Source organism: Mastacembelus armatus, chromosome 4 (genome assembly GCF_900324485.2).
Source record: "Mastacembelus armatus chromosome 4, fMasArm1.2, whole genome shotgun sequence".
In the NCBI taxonomy this organism is placed as follows: domain Eukaryota; kingdom Metazoa; phylum Chordata; class Actinopteri; order Synbranchiformes; family Mastacembelidae; genus Mastacembelus; species Mastacembelus armatus.
Window position 1 is genome coordinate 2,258,525 of NC_046636.1, and position 19,097 is coordinate 2,277,621.

General features: G+C 40.1%; 1 protein-coding gene across 3 annotated transcripts in view; it reads right to left on the reverse strand.

The window, feature by feature from the left end:
* Positions 1–1,535: 1,535 nt before the first annotated feature.
* Positions 1,536–19,097, reverse strand: part of adcy1a (adenylate cyclase 1a) — a 37,568-nt gene continuing 20,006 nt past the window's right edge. The window contains exons 7-20 of one of the 3 annotated variants that reach the window (XM_026323593.1): positions 17,670–17,811; positions 16,416–16,571; positions 15,116–15,310; positions 13,257–13,354; positions 12,999–13,083; positions 11,461–11,550; positions 9,247–9,521; positions 8,785–8,911; positions 7,789–7,905; positions 5,076–5,222; positions 4,532–4,630; positions 3,181–3,295; positions 2,027–2,151; positions 1,536–1,853 (exon numbers count right to left, since the gene is read on the reverse strand). In XM_026323593.1, the coding sequence (XP_026179378.1) occupies positions 1,536–1,853; positions 2,027–2,151; positions 3,181–3,295; positions 4,532–4,630; positions 5,076–5,222; positions 7,789–7,905; positions 8,785–8,911; positions 9,247–9,521; positions 11,461–11,550; positions 12,999–13,083; positions 13,257–13,354; positions 15,116–15,310; positions 16,416–16,571; positions 17,670–17,811 (2,089 nt within the window). Of the gene's footprint in view, positions 1,854–2,026; positions 2,152–3,180; positions 3,296–4,531; positions 4,631–5,075; positions 5,243–7,760; positions 7,906–8,784; positions 8,912–9,246; positions 9,522–11,460; positions 11,551–12,998; positions 13,084–13,256; positions 13,355–15,115; positions 15,311–16,415; positions 16,572–17,669; positions 17,812–19,097 lie in introns of all 3 variants that reach the window. The other 2 variants (XM_026323592.1, XM_026323591.1) reach the window with 2 other exon arrangements.

Below are 19,097 nucleotides of genomic sequence, written 5' to 3' on the forward strand. Positions count from 1 at the left end.
TCAGGTCAATATAGGATCCAGCTGGCTACAGCATGCAGGGGGGTAAATAGGCTGAGATAGGAGACAAACTGCTTTATTGCTACACTTTGACGAGGAAGAATCTGGAAGTCAAGCATCACAGGGAAACAGACAGCAAACATGACTGAAATGCAGCAGTGGCATCATGCACTTAAAGACACTGAGCAACTCGGCTCAGGGAATCAAGAGTTCACCTCATGTGCTGTTAGAGGGTTTCAGTGAAGGGGCAGAAATGTACCGTATCACCGACCAGAAATGTTTGAAGGCAATGCCCTTTCATACTTTGGCAAGTTTGTACCATTAATTGCCATTTACAATTATAGATTTTGCTTTGTCCATGTGCTCTTGGAGAACAATGCCTCTCTAACTAGGCGCTTTCAGACCGGAGGAGTGTCTTCATACTTTTTCTTTCAACTTTAAGAAAATGATCTCCCCCTTTTTTTGGTTTGTTTTTGGGGGACCCTTTTAGTGCCTACTTAGATGTAGGTATTTTCCAGTGCAGTAGGAACCATCCATGATGCACGTTTATTTTGATTTGTAACTAAGTAAGTAAGCCGAAGCAGCACTGACAACGGCCATTTTTAAAAGTTAATTTCAGAAGTGTAAACAGCAGCTTTGGACGAGGAAACCCACGCAAATGGACCGAAGTCAGGGTTGCCTATGTGATGGAGGAAATTCTGCGAGATCTTGGAGAAAAGTGAAAATTTTCACTAGCCTAGTTTTTGAATGTTGTGCAGAAGTGACGTCATTATAACAGCCATCAGCCGGCTTATGTTACTTCAACCTTCTTATTGACGGTGTGAATGTGAACAGAACAAAAGGCCTTTAAGGTCTGTAGTTCTTGGGTCCATTCCTCAGTGGGGTAGTTCGTAGAACTAATTCCCGAGAACTGTTTGGTTTGAAAGCGCCTTATAATTCATTTGAATTGGTGTCCAGTCAATCACCGAAAGAACTACAAGGCAAGAAACTCATTGTGAGGACATATTGCTAAGGCAGCAGCACTGATCTGGTTTGTAAACTGAGAGAAATGAGTAAGCTAAAGTTGTATTTCTGGATGTGGCTGTTGTGAGAGTCTTGCATGCTACCCTACCAAATGTGTATTTGCAATAGGTTTTTATTTTGATGCAGATTTCATTTATAAGATTGTGGATATGGTTTAGGGAGTTGATTCTGATGAAACCCTGGAGACATCCTTGGTCTTTGATTGGTTACAGAGCAACGTGGCATCCTGTATCCTGTTCATAACAGGCCGCAGTAAGAAACAACAAACAGGGCTTGAGTTTGCAGGGAGAGTCTGATCGGGGGTGCCTCCGACTCCTGTGTTAGGTCCTAAATCAAATCTAGGTCCGAGTCCAGGTCTCCCATTGGATGATCAGGGTCTCAGCCTCTTTGTCTCACAGAGGGTAGAAGAAGCACGGAGAACAACCTTTCCACACTCTCTGCTACATGTTGTTGCTATTCCTTCTCCTCAACTCTCACTCTCTTGTTTTCCATGGTCACCATGGAGACAGGATCCGTCACACCATTGCTGTGGGGGCGGAGGGCAGGTACCTGGTGGTGCTGGTGGAGGTGGTTGGCTTGGCCATGCTTGGACTTGGGGTCCTGATGGTAGCATAGGTGGTGATGGTCGGGGCAGGGCTCAACCTGGTGCAAACACTGCCGTGGGTGAAGGCGCTCGCACGGCGCTCTGAGTTTCCAGGCTGAGACTGTCTGCTACCTTGTCTACGCCCTTCAAGGAAGTATGTGAGCATCTGACCTTTGCCCTTAACGCTGACCTGGCCACGGCAAATGAAGTTGTAGTAGTCTGTGATGAGACGATAAACATCTTCTGTCACCTAGAGAGGAAACAAATATTTTGTTAGGCATGATGCATGTCTATACGTGATGAGTATTACCTGAAAAGTGTGTAACGTCGTGCATTAAAATACATGTAATAGGTCAGTTCTTCATTTACATGGTTACAAAAAGCAGGAAAAGATGATGACAAGGAGTGACTGCGGGACTGTACCTGTATCTTTCCTTGTACTCCAGTACTGTCCATCCTGCTGGCTACATTCACTGTGTTGCCCCAGATATCATACTGAGGCCTCCTGGCTCCAATCACTCCTGCTACCACTGGTCCCACATTGATACCTGGTGTGGCCATAAGCAGAGATATCTGGGTTATCATAAAGCACATGTGAAGCTTATCCTTTTTAATGAAAAATATCAATATTTCTTTTGATGGGCATGAACATTCACATGGGAATTCTGTTGAAAGCTGGTGACATTCATTGGTCACTAGAACTTGGTTTTAAGTCTTTAGGCTCAGGTTCTGGTCAAGTCTCTCTTCAGTCAAGTCCAAGTCAAGCCTCTTGTAAAATAATAAAAATTTCAAGTTTATTAAGTATAGTCTCAAGTATTCATAAATTGCATGTATAAATATATATTTAAACTCACTACTAAAAAATTTGTGTGTGGCTGTGTCCGTAACAATCTCTTTTTTGTTTTGTTCTGGGATTTTATCAGGTCCAAAACTGAGATTTGAATATTTTGGTTTTATGTGACTCCAAGTCTATATTGAATCAAGGCTCAAATAACGTAGGCCCCACAGGAGTCAAGTCCAAATCAACCTCTTTTTGGTATTGATCTTTTTGATGCTAAAAGTCATATCAATACTAGCACCGGTATGAGCAGCTACTGCCACCTTAGTGGCTGTTGTTGTTTTAGGATGGCAGAATACATAAAAAAATGTGCAGATGTGCAAATGTTCCAGAGGATGGCAGATATAGACCAGACCTGGCCAAACATAGCTTTCCTGCACTTTGTGGAAATTACCAAAAGTTGTGTTTCGTGGGTTCAGCCGAACACACAAACGCATAGTTTTTGTACATGAAGCCCCTGAGTCTGCAGACAGGATGGCACTGTGTACACCAGGCTGTGCTTGGATTAAACAAGGGCTCCTGTCGCAGGCTCCCCACAGGATACCCAACACAATGGAGCCCAGAACTCCAGGTCTCGCTGTGACGTGCTTCCTGGAAGGGAATGCTCTTTCTGTGATGCATTTCCTATTGGTACTTACCAGCACTGAGCATCCATCGTGTCTAGTTCAATAGGTCAGAAGCTCTGACACCAATGTTTATGTAGACCAGTGTGTGTTTACATGTGTGTCTTTGCGCTCACCTACTCTAAGGACAAAGTCATTGTAAGATTGGTAGTTGATTGCATCCAGGACGTCAAACATCTCGATGGCAAAATCTGAGACTGTGCACAAATGTGAGGTGATGGACTTCTTCGCCTAAAAATCAAACAAACACATTTATGCACCAACAAGCATTCTTGCATTTAAGGCAGGAAGCGATACTAAATAATGATAAACTGATTATTCTGGATAATTTTTTTGCTATTTTTCGGCCGATAGATCAGCATATTAAGATTACTAACAGGCAGGTGCATCTGCGTTTAGCCCTGCGTTGTTGTAAGACAGTGGTCCTTTGTGTAAATTATCTTTCTATACCAGACCTCTGTGGATGTGGCCGACCGAGGGTTTTGGAAGAGTATAAAAAGAATGTCTTGGGAGAAAACAACATGGCTTAAATTTTTATTTTTCAAAGCCGTATGTGTGTAATTACTTAGATATGAAATTTTACTTTGAGCAGCTAAATTTTGTCTTAGCACCCCTAAAAAATAATAATGATTAATTATTAGGCCTATCATTGACTGATGTTTAATTTTGCAAACCTATTAATTTTGTGACTTTGTCTTGTAATCTGCCACACACGCAAAAGAAACAGGTTGGAAGAAGAAGGAGGTAGTGGTGGATTTTAGGGTGGAGTTCAAAATGTCATTACCTGAGTGCATTGCCCATAGAAACCCAATATTCAATTAGAAAAATATAATTAATCAGTCGGGATCAATCTCTACATTTTATTAGACTAGCAGAAAGTGCAGTGCGAGGTATTGTATACAGTAAATGCCACACTCTACAAAGGGGCTGAGCACCCTTAAAAGTCTGATCCTAGAGTAGCCCCTGACGAATGCGAATACCCAATAAAAGAAAATTGACCGAACACATCGGTCATTGACTGTCTGGATTTTAAAAAATTGGCATTGGCCATAGAAAAGCACATATCAGTTAACCTCTAATACTAACCTCTATTTCTATTTCCCTGATGTGGCTAAATAAATTATTATCTGTGAGTATCGAAAAGCACTGACTAGGGTTTTCCCCAGAGTCTTGCCTCGTCCGACTGTTAAATTTGCGGTCTGCAGAAGACGCAGAATGGGTTCTTTTGTTTGCCAGCTTTGCAGGATTTAAAGAAACTTTATGAATGCAGAATATGCTGACGCCACCAAGGCCGGTAATCCCTTACAGAGGATTTGTGGAGAGAAACGTGACAGCGTTCTAAATATCAACACCCAGAAAATACTGGAAATCTGGAAATACAAGGCCTAAACACTTTCAGAACGTGCTAATATGCTGCAAGCACACAGAAGCACATACATGATCTAAATAAAGCGAATGCATGTGTACCTTGGAAGCAGTTGTAGGAACCAGCCCTACTGCGGCCATATATGTACTGCCAATGGTCTTGATTTTCTCAATATGCCTGTAGCATTCTTTATCCATGAGCTGGAAGGGACAAATGAGTGAAAACAGGAGGAAAACATACTAACATCACAAATTTCACATTAAATTGGAGTGAAGTGTCAATTTAAGGGCATGTATGGTACACCAGAGGTTGTGCTGGCAAACAAATTTAGATGCAATTTAAGATGGAATAATTTTAGCATGTTTGAGTAAATTAATGCTTTTTGTTTTTGATTATAGCTTCAAGCAGGCCAAATGTCATCTGTAAGTAATTCCTTATTTTGAAGAACTTTCCCAACCGCGACCATTGCTTATTACATTGCATCAACAGTATTTTTTAAAGCCTCAGTCGTGGCCGCAATGTCATCTTTGAGACTGATATTATGAAGGTCATATTGCACCGGGGGTTTCCCTCCAGATTCTCCAATGGCATTAAATATGCCAAAACATATATAAAAACTTCAGATTTATGAGGTATTTTACTTACCTCATCAAAGTCAGCGATTATCTCATTGAGCAGCCTCAGACACTCGACTCCCATGTTGTTCCCGTCCAGCTCAATGTAGAAATCGTTGAAGTTGGCGATGGAGGCGAACAACACTCCAACCTGAGCGTAGGACTGGTAGTACAGGTCCTGAAGGGAAGCAAGTTCACGTTAATCAAAAATGACCTGATCATGCAAAATGCTTCTTATTGAAGAAAAAAACAGCATCAAAGGCCCAGTCCTACCAAAGTACAAATAAATATTTAAGCATAGAGGTTTACTGAGAACCACTGCACTATAGCTTTGTATTTTATTTGTATTTTAACTGTGTTGTATCTTTGTTTTGTCTTAATTGGTTATATTATTATTTTTTTTAATGCTTTTTGTTAGAAATCTGTTAGATATAAAGTGGAACAGAAGTATAGGCAATATAGAAAAGGTTTTTTGGAGCAGATCTCAACCAGATGTCACCGTCTTTTTCAGTGACTCAGTGTCAGTGGGCAACTTTGAGGTCTTTGATCTTTTTACACTGTCACTGATCATATAAGGACACCTGAGCCAGAGCTAACTGATGAACACAACCAATTAAATGTGGTTGAAAGATCCAAAATGTTAGTAAGGTGTACCATTGAGCTTAGATGTTGGGGGAAAAAGCCATGTTTTTCTCATGGCATTGGTGGTGTCTATATATGGAGACAGTTTTGGTCTTAGTGTCTCTGGTTTTGATGTATCTGTTGTTGTTTCTGTTGCCAGTATGATGGAGATTTGAAGTTTTTTAACAATTCAACAGAAACATTTATTTCTAGAAATAGCGTGTGTCTGTTACTCTTCTTAATCCACAGGACAAACTGTCAGACATTTCATTTTCCTTCATTGATGGAAATGAGTTCAAAAAATTCTTGCATTACATTTAAACCCTATTGGAATTTCTCTTGAGGCCAACAAATTATGTATTTTCCATTGGTTTTGTTGACACCTACTTGGGAAATTATGCTTGTGTACGCTGGATACACAAAAACATGCATCCTTCAGGTATTTATTGTATTTACTTGCACATACTGGTTGCTCCTCATAAATTTATTTGTATTTTCATACAGGAAGAGACAATATAATAGTTAGACATGCACTTGAGCATATAAACAATATATATTTCAGCAGCTGATTCAGATTCATACAATTCAATTACAGTTGCATCAACAATCAGGTGGAAGTCCCTGCAGATATTTCAATTAGTGATGAAGAAGGATTCAAGTTTACTGGGACATTTTTGGTTCTAGCTTAAGTATTAATTGAAGTGGCTGCAAAGACAAATACAACCAAATCTAGTTGAGGACAGACAAGAGCAGAACGCTTGCTGTCTAAAATTAGCGGTGCAGTAAAACTTTGAATTCCGCGCAGTGGAGTCCCACCGTGCTGTGTTATGAATACAGTGTATGGGTGAACTTTAGCACAGAGTGAGGAGAGGAAGCCTTTCTATACACTGTATTCCCGAGTGGTCACCATTGTGCCGGAAACATGCTTCCTGCCTCCAGTGTTTACTAGCCTCAGCCTCAGATAATCCGTGCACCGTCTGATTGTTAAAGGATAAGATCTTCACTTTATCTTTTCATTTTTAGTAACAAAGTCCACAACAAGACAAAAACAACTGTAATTTTAACCTCCTAATGTACAGTTGGTGTGGCCAAAGCCTAAGTCCATGTATCTTACAGCCCCACTGTTGTCCAGAAAACACAAACAACACATACTGCTGCAGCCGGGGAACATATTCATTCACGACAATAAAAAATGCAGTGTAGCTTGCTGCTTTCAGCTCAAACTAGCAAATCAGTGTGAACCATGACTGAGAGGATGCATGATGTAGGCCTGTAAAAGTCTTAAAATGAGCTGCAATGACCGTCTTCATTGCAACATGTGACCAAGTGCAAAAGTTTATCCGTTTTTAATAATAATGGAGTTCTGTGGCAGATTTGTTAGGATGTTATTTTGATTTGGGATTGCATATTTTAAATTTTACAGAAGTTACAAACAGGCAGTGCACAGTCTTGGCAGATCTTGGCCTTTACCAGACAGACAGGGTTTACTGTAAAGAGGTTGTTTAACATCCTGCATTTTTGGAGCTTTAAACTGAATATGTTTGACTCTGCATCTTAGATTTTACTATTGTTATTTCTCAGCCTTTATGAAAGAACAACACTAAATTTTTATTGAATACCACCCCCATGCTACAGGTAGAACATGTTTTGAGCTAATATGCTAAATCAGCTAAATTCTGGCTTACTGTGTTATAATGGTATTGTAGTTGTTGAAACTATGTTAGACATTTAGCACAGGTCAGTTGATTGATCAAAGGGGCTGTAAAATGATTTCAAAGAAACAAGAAAAAGCTAATTTTGTTTTTTTGTTTTTTTTCAGCTCTCTTCATTCTCATAAACTCTTCAGGCATCAAGTGAATGTGGAATTACTCTTCTTCTCTGTAAGTACCCTAAATTAAGCTTACATTAATTACTGTACTGTACATTATTACATGGAGCACATGTTTTACCGCTGATTTAAGTAAAGTGGTCTAAACATTGTTTGAACTATAAACCACCAAACCAGGGCCTCCGGGGTGTTTCGTGAAGCTCAGTGTGTTTTGAGTCCTTTAATGCTCTTTCAGAGGTGTTAACGTTCTTTAGATCCTTGTGGGATGGGCCTGAACATGTCTGTGGATGCTCACCATGTTCCTGGGGTTTGACATTAGGAAGTGCTGAGCCACGTGAGCTGGCAGCAGGTTGAACAGGATTCTCTTGTTGTCCAGCTTCACCTTCTCCATGTCACCTCTCTCCTCCTCTGCCTGGGCACCGTCAACAATCACACAACACAGGGGTGGAGAGGACAAGGAGGGTTCTTAGAGAGCCAAAGTGAATGGGAGGCCTCGTTGTCTAAACACAATGAACCTTTATTGGAGCTCAAAGTGGAGGTGTAATTTCTTGTCCTTATCACTAGAGGGAGATAATGATTTGCAAACAAGACAAATGCTCGCTGTCAAAAATAGAAGCATGAACACTGATCCACTGAGACTGTACAAGACTGTGCATGCAAACACAAATTAAAACTCCAACACATACTGAACCTGAAAAAAGTAATTTGTTCTAAAGGATGAAAGTATCTCTCTGTTCAGCAAGAATAGTTCACCCTTCAGAAATCAATGTCTTTGATGAATGTATTAGAATTTAGTGTCTGTGTCTTTATTTGTGGCAGTAATTTTCCATAAATACATAAAGCAGAGCGAGATGAATATACTAATAGAACTTAATTGCAAAAATCACAAGCAAGTCTGACAGAGATAGTTCTTAAGTGCAGTGATTAAAGTATTTAATTTGCCTGTTTAATTCTAAAGCATCTTCTGTCTGTTTCCTTGTACTGTACGCACAGAGGCTCAGCATCTTGTTCAAGGATACTTCAGCACATGGATGAGAGATGGGGAATTGAACCACCATCTCTAGATTTAATAGCCAGCCTCTCAAGCACATCACATTTCTTTCATTTAGCAAAGATTTTTTTTTTTTTTTCCACAGTAACTTTCTAGTTCACATCAGGAGTAATTATGGGTGCTATAGATTTCAATTACAGAAAAAATAAGAAGATATGTTTCAGTACTTAATGTAGAAATATAAACCCCTGTGCTGAGATACAATAAGCAGAAGAGAGTCAGCTAAATATACACTCATACCTGAGTAGCCCAGAGATAGTCGAGCCGCAGCTTCAGGTCCAGCTGTCTTGAATGAAGAGCCAGAGCTCCAGAAAACAACAGGACTGCCAACACAGGATCATAACCACGAGTGTGGAGAAAACCACCACTGGGAGACAGAGTGGATGTTTTCATTTTATTAACTTTGTTATAAAAACAAGTACAAAAAAATCAGAACTCTAGTTTTTATGGCTTGATTGTGAAGAACTGGCCCCCTGGACACAGGTAGAAGGGAGCCCACCACCCCCATATTGTTTCAGTGCTTTGTGTCTTTCATTCAAGCCACTTGGTCTGTGACCCCCTGATGACTTGGGCCCCTGGGTCAGTGTCCAGTAGACGTGCTCACTAACCCATGCATGTACACACACATACATTAACACAACTGGACTGTAAACGGGCATCTTTACCATATTAAACAACACCACACATGCAGCTCAGGTTTACCCCACAGCTTGGCGATAGCCGCTGGTCTCCATGACAACAGTGTAGGTGACAGAGAGGAGGAGGAGCAGGAGGATCTTGGGGAGCGAGGAGACTCGGAGGTAGGGGACGATGGTGAGCGTGCCGGCCACACAGGACAGCAGGGCATACGCCATGTTGGTACAAGATCTGTCTGCCGTCGTGCTGTTTGAGTGTCTGACGCCAAGAGCATCTGCAGGGACCTCCTCCACAGAGCGGCTGGAGTTGGCCCCAGCTCTCCCCCAGGGAACACAGCCCACCTGGAGGGAGTGATGTATAAATTCAAATAAGTGGACAAAAAACAACCGCCCACTAATGTGTGTGCGTTTGTATCGGTTGGATAGGTGCTGGAAAAGTGAAACTAGAATGGTGTAGGGCTGAGGCAGCAAGTTATGTAATTTAATGAGTAAAAAGATTTAAAATCTATATTAATGAGATTTAGAGGTGTTTAGAGTCGTTTTTTTCCTCCTGTAGATTTATATTTAACAGACGTGTGACAGTGGTGTCGATCCTTGTAGCTAACTCAACAAGAATGTGGATAAGCAAATTTCCTAAAATGTTCAACTTCTCATTTAGCCTTTTAATGTGACAAATCTACAGGATGTGTGGAGTCAGTCACACATTGAGCTAAATGCTAACACACTCATGATGACAATGCTGACATGGTGATAATGATCAGTTGTAATGTTTACCATTTTCACCATTTTAGTGTAGCATGTCGGCATTTAACATTTCCCAGTTAGATGTAAACACAAAGAACAACTGAAGAAGTGATTATAAGAATCATTAGCAGGTAGTCACACACCAAAGCGGTGGGTAAAATTTTGGCCTGGTGATGCCGTTGGTAAATAGATGAGGGATCATACATTCCATCCCAAGGGAAACATGAATGTCTATCCAATAATGTCCAATAATTCCCCATATTATATCTTCAGTCTGGACCAAAGTGGTGAACCAAACCTGTGGGTTTCAGTCAAATGTCCCAGAAACTACTAGAAGGATTTTAATGAAATTTTGTGTTTAGTACATATTCTAACAAACTAAGATGGTGACTGTTGTAAATATTACATGTAGCTCAGAGTACAGCTCTGTCTACTGTAAGTACAGACACAGAGCTGCTGCCATAGCCGTAGACTCTTTTGGCTGCTGTTTTACCAAATAATCAGTTTTAGGAATCGCTTATCCCTCTGGTTTAGCTTCAACACTTAATTGAAAACAGTGACTAGATTGATAAACATCATTAAAGGCTCTAGCCAACAAGGTCTTCCCGTCACTACATCCCTGCTGAATAAACACCTGTGCTTCATTCTGTTTTACACAATCACACACCTACACACACAATTTATCCTGACTTGAGTTCTGGGGCCGATGCTGACACCAACCAATTTGGGTTTAAAATATTTTAATGGGTATTTTACACTTAAACAATAAATGTTTTATTCTTCTGAGACCCTGCGGCACCATCTGCTCGGCTCTGATGCGTTACTCTGCCAGCTTGTACTGCAGAGACTTGTAAACAGTGTAATCTACTGGGTGAACAATGAAGTGATGAAACTGTTTCAAACTCATCTCAATCAAGTTTTTTTTTTTTTCTGCATTGTGTATTCTCTTCTTTATTATTGTTTTTATGCAGGCCTTTAAGCCATTGTGTGCCCACACAGTATATGTACGGGACATCTGCAATAATCTAAAGTACCGAAAAAACTTTTAACTGTTCTTCTGGGCATTTAAAACCAGAATATAAAGAGGTACTAACCGTGTTAAAACCATAACAGTGTGTTTATATGCACACTAGTATCTCAGTTTTGATTCTTCTTTTGATAAATATAATCACAGAGTAATGCAGTATTGAATACTTTATTATAAGGCAAATATATATCACCTGACCCAAAAAACTTCAAGTGTTAGCATTTTGCTAAGCTTTTCAAGTCCCTCTCTTGGTCTTTCTCAGAGGATGACTGATGTTTGTCATGAGCTGTTTCCTTCACAGCTGTGCAAACTCCATCTGCTGAGGAAGACCATTGAACATGGAGTTGAGCACTCTGGAAAACAAACTTAAAAGATTTTCTTGTCAATTGTTTCCAAGGACAAAACTAAGTTTTCACACTCAATTATATTCTTATCACTTTCAATGATATTATTTCATCTGTCCGATGTTGTGTTAAATTAGGTTCTACACATGCAGAGAGAGAAACTCACCACACAGGCCTGGGTGATGGAGTAGGTGAGCAGAACGAGGAAGACACACAGCACTGTCCGGATCTGGATTGTGAGGCAGCCTGGTTGGCACTAAAACCAGAGAAAAGACAAGAGAAGAGGAGGAGGGGTTGGAGAACAGAACCAGTGAGTAAATGAAGCACCTGTTTATCTACCTCAATAGCATTTTGGACACATCATTAGCCAGGAGTGGAAATGGGAATGAGTGCATTTAGTGGCGTGGCTCATTATGTGCAAGTCTGTTAGAGGAGTCGCTTAAAAGATATGACAGTCCCAATGTAGCATGATACCACAGTGTCCTTTAGGGGGTTTGAACATGATGTCCACAATCAGCACCTGCAGCCTTGTATATACAGAGAAAGCTTTATATCAACACCTGTGTTATGAAAGAACCAAAATATCCAGCGCACTGTCCAGCAGTTGTACTTTATTTACATTTTAGCCCTCGGACCACCTTTTCAACATAATTACCCAAACACTGCAAATATTTCTGTTTTTAAAGTTGAAAAAAGTGGAAAAAAAAACTTGACCTGACCCTGACTAGAGTCCAACTGAACGGTTTTGCAATATTTTAAAGCCAAAGGTGAAGCAACACCAACTCCCAACAATGAGCAGATGGAAAGAATCTAAGTAATAATAATAATATAATCTAATACTATAATCTGAAGACCAGCATTATATCTCTCCACAGACACTCTTTCAACACTGGTCCTCAAAAATAATAATAACCTAAAACAAAAAAAACTGTAAATAGGGACCTTTCATAGTGTAATTAGTCATTTCTGTCTGCTAAAGATGAAACTTCACTTAGCTTAGCATAAATATCAGAAGCAAGTTAACAGTCATTTCTTTCATTAAAACATTAAATAATGTCTTTATGCTAAGGTAAGCTAACCTGCTCTCGCTGTGGCTTCACAACGAAGGCACAGATAAGTCAGATGTTATATGTATATCCCAATATCACAGATTTACCTGTCTTCTCATCTAACTCACATATAAGCACATAAACCCAGAATATCCTTAAAAATATGACCAAGCATCCACAAGCCCTCAAATATTTGTTAGAGTAATATAGGACCAAGAAGATTAGTCATGTAATGAATCAATCCACAGAAAACAAATTAACCTCAGTTTTGATAACTGTGTGATCTTTAAAGTAATTTATCAAGCCAAATGTCAAAGACACATTGTTCTGGCTACTTAATCATTGTAAGTTTATGTTTTGGATGGGTCATGGGGCAGCTTTTCACAAGATATAGATTCAAAAACCAATCAGTTAATAACTTTATTAGGAAGCCTCCTTTCTAGCTACTGTCCATTGACCATAGACTGTGAAACTGGTCTAGACTGGTAATTTGGACAGATCTTTGTTATGTCAGTCTTTTCCAGCTCTATGTTGTTCAGGGAAACCACATATTCCTTAGTTTTGCTACTAAGCTGTGTCGTGTATAAAGTGGCGTACCCTGCTTCGAGGTCTGTTTCAGAGCAGAGGCCTGCTGGGAGAGGTGGGGGAGTCCTACCTGAACACTGGTGAGATGCAGGTACATGACACAGGCCACATGGAAACAAACACACAGTACAAGCAGCAGCAGCACCAGCATCCCCCTGAGAGAGAAGAAATCAGAGTGAGAAGGGCTTTTCCCAGTTTTCCGCTGACTGCAGTGAAAACACCTTCCTTTCTAATTATCTCACTACACGACTGGCAAGATCAGTCCAATTACATTATATGGGCGGAGAAACTGCAAATTAGAAAGGTTTGCGTGTGCTTTTGTACTTACTGTGGGATCATTAGCAGATAGATAAGGCCAAACAGAGCAGCGAGGATCAGGGAGAGAACCACTGCACTGATGAAATGGTCGTCATACACCTGGTGATACTAAGACAAAGACAGAACAGAGAGATCACATTAACAGAAGAAGAATTTCTCCATCTTTCCAGGTGTTTGTCTGGGGCTGTGTCTGTGGAGAGTCGATCAAACATCCCCACCCCACATGTGCACTAAATGCACGCTTATGACATCTCATAAGACTATTACACCATTATCAGTGTAAAGTTTGGTTGAGCTTTACAAGACTGTACTGTGCATGGAGATATTTAGGAAATGGTTGCGTGGCTGCTTAGGGCTCTTCTATTCATACACATTGTGAATGTAGATTTTCCTGAAAAACACCCCCCAGATTAAGACGACTGCTAATTGCAGTTAGGACAGCTGTGCCAGGAAGGACATTGAGACACTGCTCCTCCACCTGTGTTGCTCTCAGACCTTAATGAATACTTTTATGTTCATATTTTTTCTGATGGTGACACATTCAGTGATGCAAAAACTGCTACTTCTCCATAGTGTGGTGACATAACATGTTAGCTTTAATCTCACTCTACAGCTTAACCTCAAAATTTGGTCATGAACCCAAACCAGCTGACATCCTTTAGCCATTTGCAGAGAAAATGAGAGCTGACTTTATGTAGCATTTAGTTGGTGTCTTCATGTTGTTTAAGGACAGATTTCACCACACACCACAATCACTACCAGGTTAACCTTTCTGGAGACCAGTTGCCTCCAAGTTTCCATCAGGACAGTGGACACAGTGCACTACAGATCGCAGCTTCATTATATTTTGCACATAGACCCAGTTCTTCTATACTGAAGTACTACGTTGACACAGGTTTACTGTAATTTGATGAAGCACAACTTTATCGACAAAAAGCACCATGTGAGAATAATACTGTAAGTGATCAAAGTACAAAATACAGTTAAACATTTAACCGAGGGCTTCTATGGCCATTGGAGTTGGTGCAGGTGATAACCAGCCTTAAACACACAGCCATGGAAGTTATTTTTAATTTCTGCAGGAGATAAGAGAGTTTTTCCAGAGCTAATGATGTGTTCTGCATCCAGGCTTTTCAGGTTTACTAATCCTAGTGAATCTGGATGTACAGTACTGAAAAAAAACTTGAACATTTGCTCCAAAAATACATCTTTCTCATTCAGAAATAAGAATAACTTCTAAAGATCTGGTTTGCATTTAAAGCTGAATTTGTGCAGCAGTGACTCTAGCACCGTATGAAAGAAAGCGTTTCACTGTAGTTGTGTGGGCGTAAATAAACACTTCACGCTAATTTGTGTTTTCATTTTTTTTCTGCTGGTTGTTAAAAGATCAGACATTGAAAATATGTTAAAATGAGACCCAGTTAACTAGTTAGTGCTGTGTTTTAATTCTGTGTTATCAGTATGAATGTCTATATTGCACTTGCATCTCATCCCTGTTCTGTGTCTCCTTTATGGCTCTACCCACGCACACATAGGAGAAAGATATCAAGTGTGCTGCTCAGACGTTCCCAAATCATTATCTGCACCCCCTCCTGAGAGGGTGGGTGGATTCCTCATACATGCGCACGCACATGTACGCGCAGACATTATAGACAACAGGCGTGGGAGAGGAGAAAGGGGAGAAAGAGAACTGGAAACTGTGCAGAGTGTGTTCATGAGAGAAAAAGACACAGAGGGGGGACAAGATGCAGTCACGAAGCATCCTACCTGGTGTGCAATGAGGAAAGTATAAATTTATGCCATTTTTATTTTTAAAAACCTAATCCAAGTTGCGGGTGTCTGTGCAGATGTTCATGTGTGTGTCCTCACCCTGCGCTCTCGGTCTCTGCTCCTGTAAAACAAGGTGATGTAGTTGAGGTCTGATGTCTCAGACTCGGTCTGTCGCGCTTCGATGAGCCGACCGATGTAGCGGTTGACTCGTGTTCCTGGCGAGTGCTGCACGGCAGTGGCTGAAAAAGACGTCCGACTCCTCAGCTTCTCCGATGCAGTCCGCAGGGCCCTCCGCTGTCACGCACAAAAAGACAACACAATCAGTCCCACAGTCAGTGCAGTTTCCAGGTATTTGTACTTTACTTGGGTATTTTCATTTTGTGCTACTTCATAGTTGGAGACAAATATTGTACTTTTTCCTACACTACATTTATCTGATAACTGTAGTTTCTCTTCAGAATCAGAGTAAGCCAACAGAATCTACGATCATTGGCACTGTGGAGTAATTAAAGGTGTACACTTACAGTGGGTTGCCAATCAGATGTTTAAATTTATAGTTGGTCATGCAGTTTAATGTTTTTAGGCCCAAACAATTTTGAGGTTCCATAATTTCATTATAGAAGCCCACTCTGTCACAATGCTGGGATTTTGGATAATCATGTAACAATGTGCTAATGCTATTAAAGGAGATGATAGCAAGCTGTGGGTGATTACCAGCAGTCATAATGCAACATCATAAAAATCATGAAGTACTAATGCCTGGCCGAGCTCACAGTGTTTGGCGGATTACTGCTAGCAGGCTATTTCTGACAGCCAGACCCTGTGATGGCATGACAGCAATCGCCAAACACAAACTGGCGGCCGAGGAACAAACCAGCTGCAGTCTGACTGACCCACTGCTGCGTTACAGTGCCTTAAAAGTAAATATAGCTTGAGACACAATGAGTAACTCACAAACAAGCATCAAGTCATGCATTGTGTACATGCAAACGTTATTTGTCACATAAACCCACACCAGCACACACAATATCTACACACACTCGAGTTTAAGATCAGTGAGTTTATCAACCTGATGAGATCTAATTCACTGGCTTACTTTTCAAAGAAAAGCTGTAATGCAGGTATAACGTAGTATTTACGTTGCAGTGAAATCAAGTAGCCTGGATTACGGTTTGTGTGTGTGCGTGTCTGTGTGTGTGTGTAGCAGATTAGGAGTCCAAGCAGGATTTCACTCCATCACAAATGGGCCCGTAAACCCATTAAATATTTTTTTTTTTTAGGATGTAACCTAGAAATGTTTATATCCATTCTGTGCAGTGTTTGTACACACTGAAACATAAAAAGCGATTGATTTGGCTCAAAACATGAGCTTGCAGAGAGATAAACAGTTGTCCCATACTTTGTCGTCATCCTCGCAGGTCATGACATTGGAGAAGGGGATCTCGGCCTTGAACATCTTCCTGCAGTGCATCAGCTGCACCAGCAAGTAGCACACCGTCTTAAACTTCATCCTCTTGGCCGGTTTGATGTCCGATAGAATCAGACCCGGAAAGATCTGGAAATGAAGACAAAGGTAATGAGATGAACAGGAAAGAAAGGAAGAACCAGAGTTTAGTGAGTGAACAAGTGAACATTTTTTAGTCTTGATTTAGCTCCTGGGCTCATATATGATCTTAAATACTCTTAACTCAATGTCAAATGCATAAAACGTGCACAAAAAAATCCAACAGTAACTGCAAGGACTTACGCCTGAAAAAATCAGACAACTGGAAAACCAAAAAAATGTGATAAAATGTTGGAAATGGAAACACATTTGGAGACAAGATGCATATTTAAAGGAGATAAATCTATTTGTCTTCTGTAGTTTGTCGCGCTAGAATGCAAACATTAGCATCTGTTGGCCTCCATTTAGCAAGACTAAGGGAAATTCATTGGTTTGTGGTAAAAGTGCTTGAACTTTGAACCAATGAGCTGAACAAGTAGAACTTGATGTCTTTATGATGCAAAATCAGGTAAATCCATTAATATCTGTTCCAAGGCTAAAACCTAAGAGTCAGGGTGTTAATGTGTGTATTAATGTCCACCCTCTGAAACCATCCAGATATGTCAGTATATGCAGATTTTCTTTCTGTTTCATAGCTACTAAAATTTAACTCTAAAAATCATTTCCAACCTGCCTGCAGTTTATTATTTTGAAAACTAAATCCACTTTCTTTATTAATGAAACCTGACGAGAACTTGGATTACCCATGAACAGATTGGAGAATTAAAACGAGCGGTGACGTCCTCAAAACATGAGAAGATGAATTTTAATTTGGTTTTAAGAATCACCTCATTCATGGAAGTAAACTAGACTTATGAGTGAGATTTCTACAGTGTACGGTTTTAGAAAACCTGGATGAATCAGCTGTTTATTTGCATTTATCAGAGGGTTTCATGTGCTACGAGTATCCACACACACACTCAGCTCTGGTGCACATGTGCATTTGGTGTGAGAGAGTGATACAAGCCATGTGTATGCCAGCTTAACACATGGGCTGCCTCCCTGTCTGCACCAGAGGATTAACTTTTACAACGCTGACGGATGTGGCACCTCTGGAGCTGTATGCTGGAGAGACAAAGCAAGAAGAGAAAATGCTTCATCCTGACGTACTTTACGTCTGTGTGATGGCACGATGAAAAAGGTCTCTATGTGATGTTTTTGAAGAAAGGCATGTCTCTCATGCCCAAAGCCTGGTTCCACCTCATAGTCTCCATTCAAACACTCCAGGGTGGTCCTTGTGATGTGCACCTTGCTGAGAGCACAAGCACAGCAGAGGACGACAAACGGTTAGTGGTAACAGTCACATGCTAAAGTCTCCAGTCATTATTCCACTCATTATTTTTATCAGCCTAATAACCCCTCAGCTTGCTCAAAATTCTTCTCAGCAGAGAAATGTTCATCCTAACGACTCATTTAATCTGAGGACGAGACCTAAAGTCTTATTACTTCACTTGAAACAACCCCAAATTGAGCCAATGAGTGGCCTGATTTTACTGCTTTTTAAATGCAAATCAGCTTGTTACTCTACATGAATGAAGTGGCATTAATACTAGTGCTCTGCCTTATGTTTAGCTTCAGTTACTGTCCATTTTAGGAAGTCATGAAACCACATCAGAGCAAAATCCTTTCACCCCAGTAACTTTTTGAAAATAAGATAACACGACATCTTCAAGGCTAACATTATTTAATCCTTTTACTATTAACAAATTAGGGGAAAACCAACAAATGAGCTGATGCTTGTAGTATCGCCTGGTAGACAAAACCTCATGCAGCTTTTCCCTCTGTGCCAACTTTGTTGTTGAACAATAAGATTAAAAAAAAAACCAATGGCCCTGCATTCAAGTGATATTTTATTTATTATAATGAGCATAACAAGTGCTACGTATTCTGAAACAACACCATAAATTAATAACAGCCACAGTGTTTGCAGCCTGTGGAAAGTGCTGTGTCGGGTTGAGTAAATGTTCATGGGTATGGTCAACAATGTTTTGACATTTAGATTAGGTGAAATTTACAGTCCTTTTCTAAGTTGTTTTCAGTTTACTAAATCTGGACAAACTCTGCAGTCAGTGTTCTCTTGTAGCCGTGTTAGTCCACAGACTCTATACAGGCACCAATACCAACTCTGAAGCACATCGCGTCTTGTTTTTTTCATCCCATAATCACATGAAAAGATCGTATAGTAAGAAGATCTATATCATAATGAAAAAAATGCATGTGATTACAACAGTTTTTACAACATCTTTAATAATCATGTTTAAGTCCTGTCATAATAAAAATCTGTATTTGTAAAACAGGCTCATAATTAAGAAAATCACCACATAATTATGAGATACCCATATCATGGTTGTAGCACTTATGAGATATTTTCTCATAATTCTCAAAGTCGTAATTATGAATCCAATGTGCTTCTGTAGTTTTTAATTGTTTTCAGGCTCTCTCTTCAATAAGACAATTTGTCAGTTGATGAAATTCAATAAAGTCTAGTCTTTTCACATGATTGGGTGTATATTTTTCAGTGAAGTTGAAATGCATGTA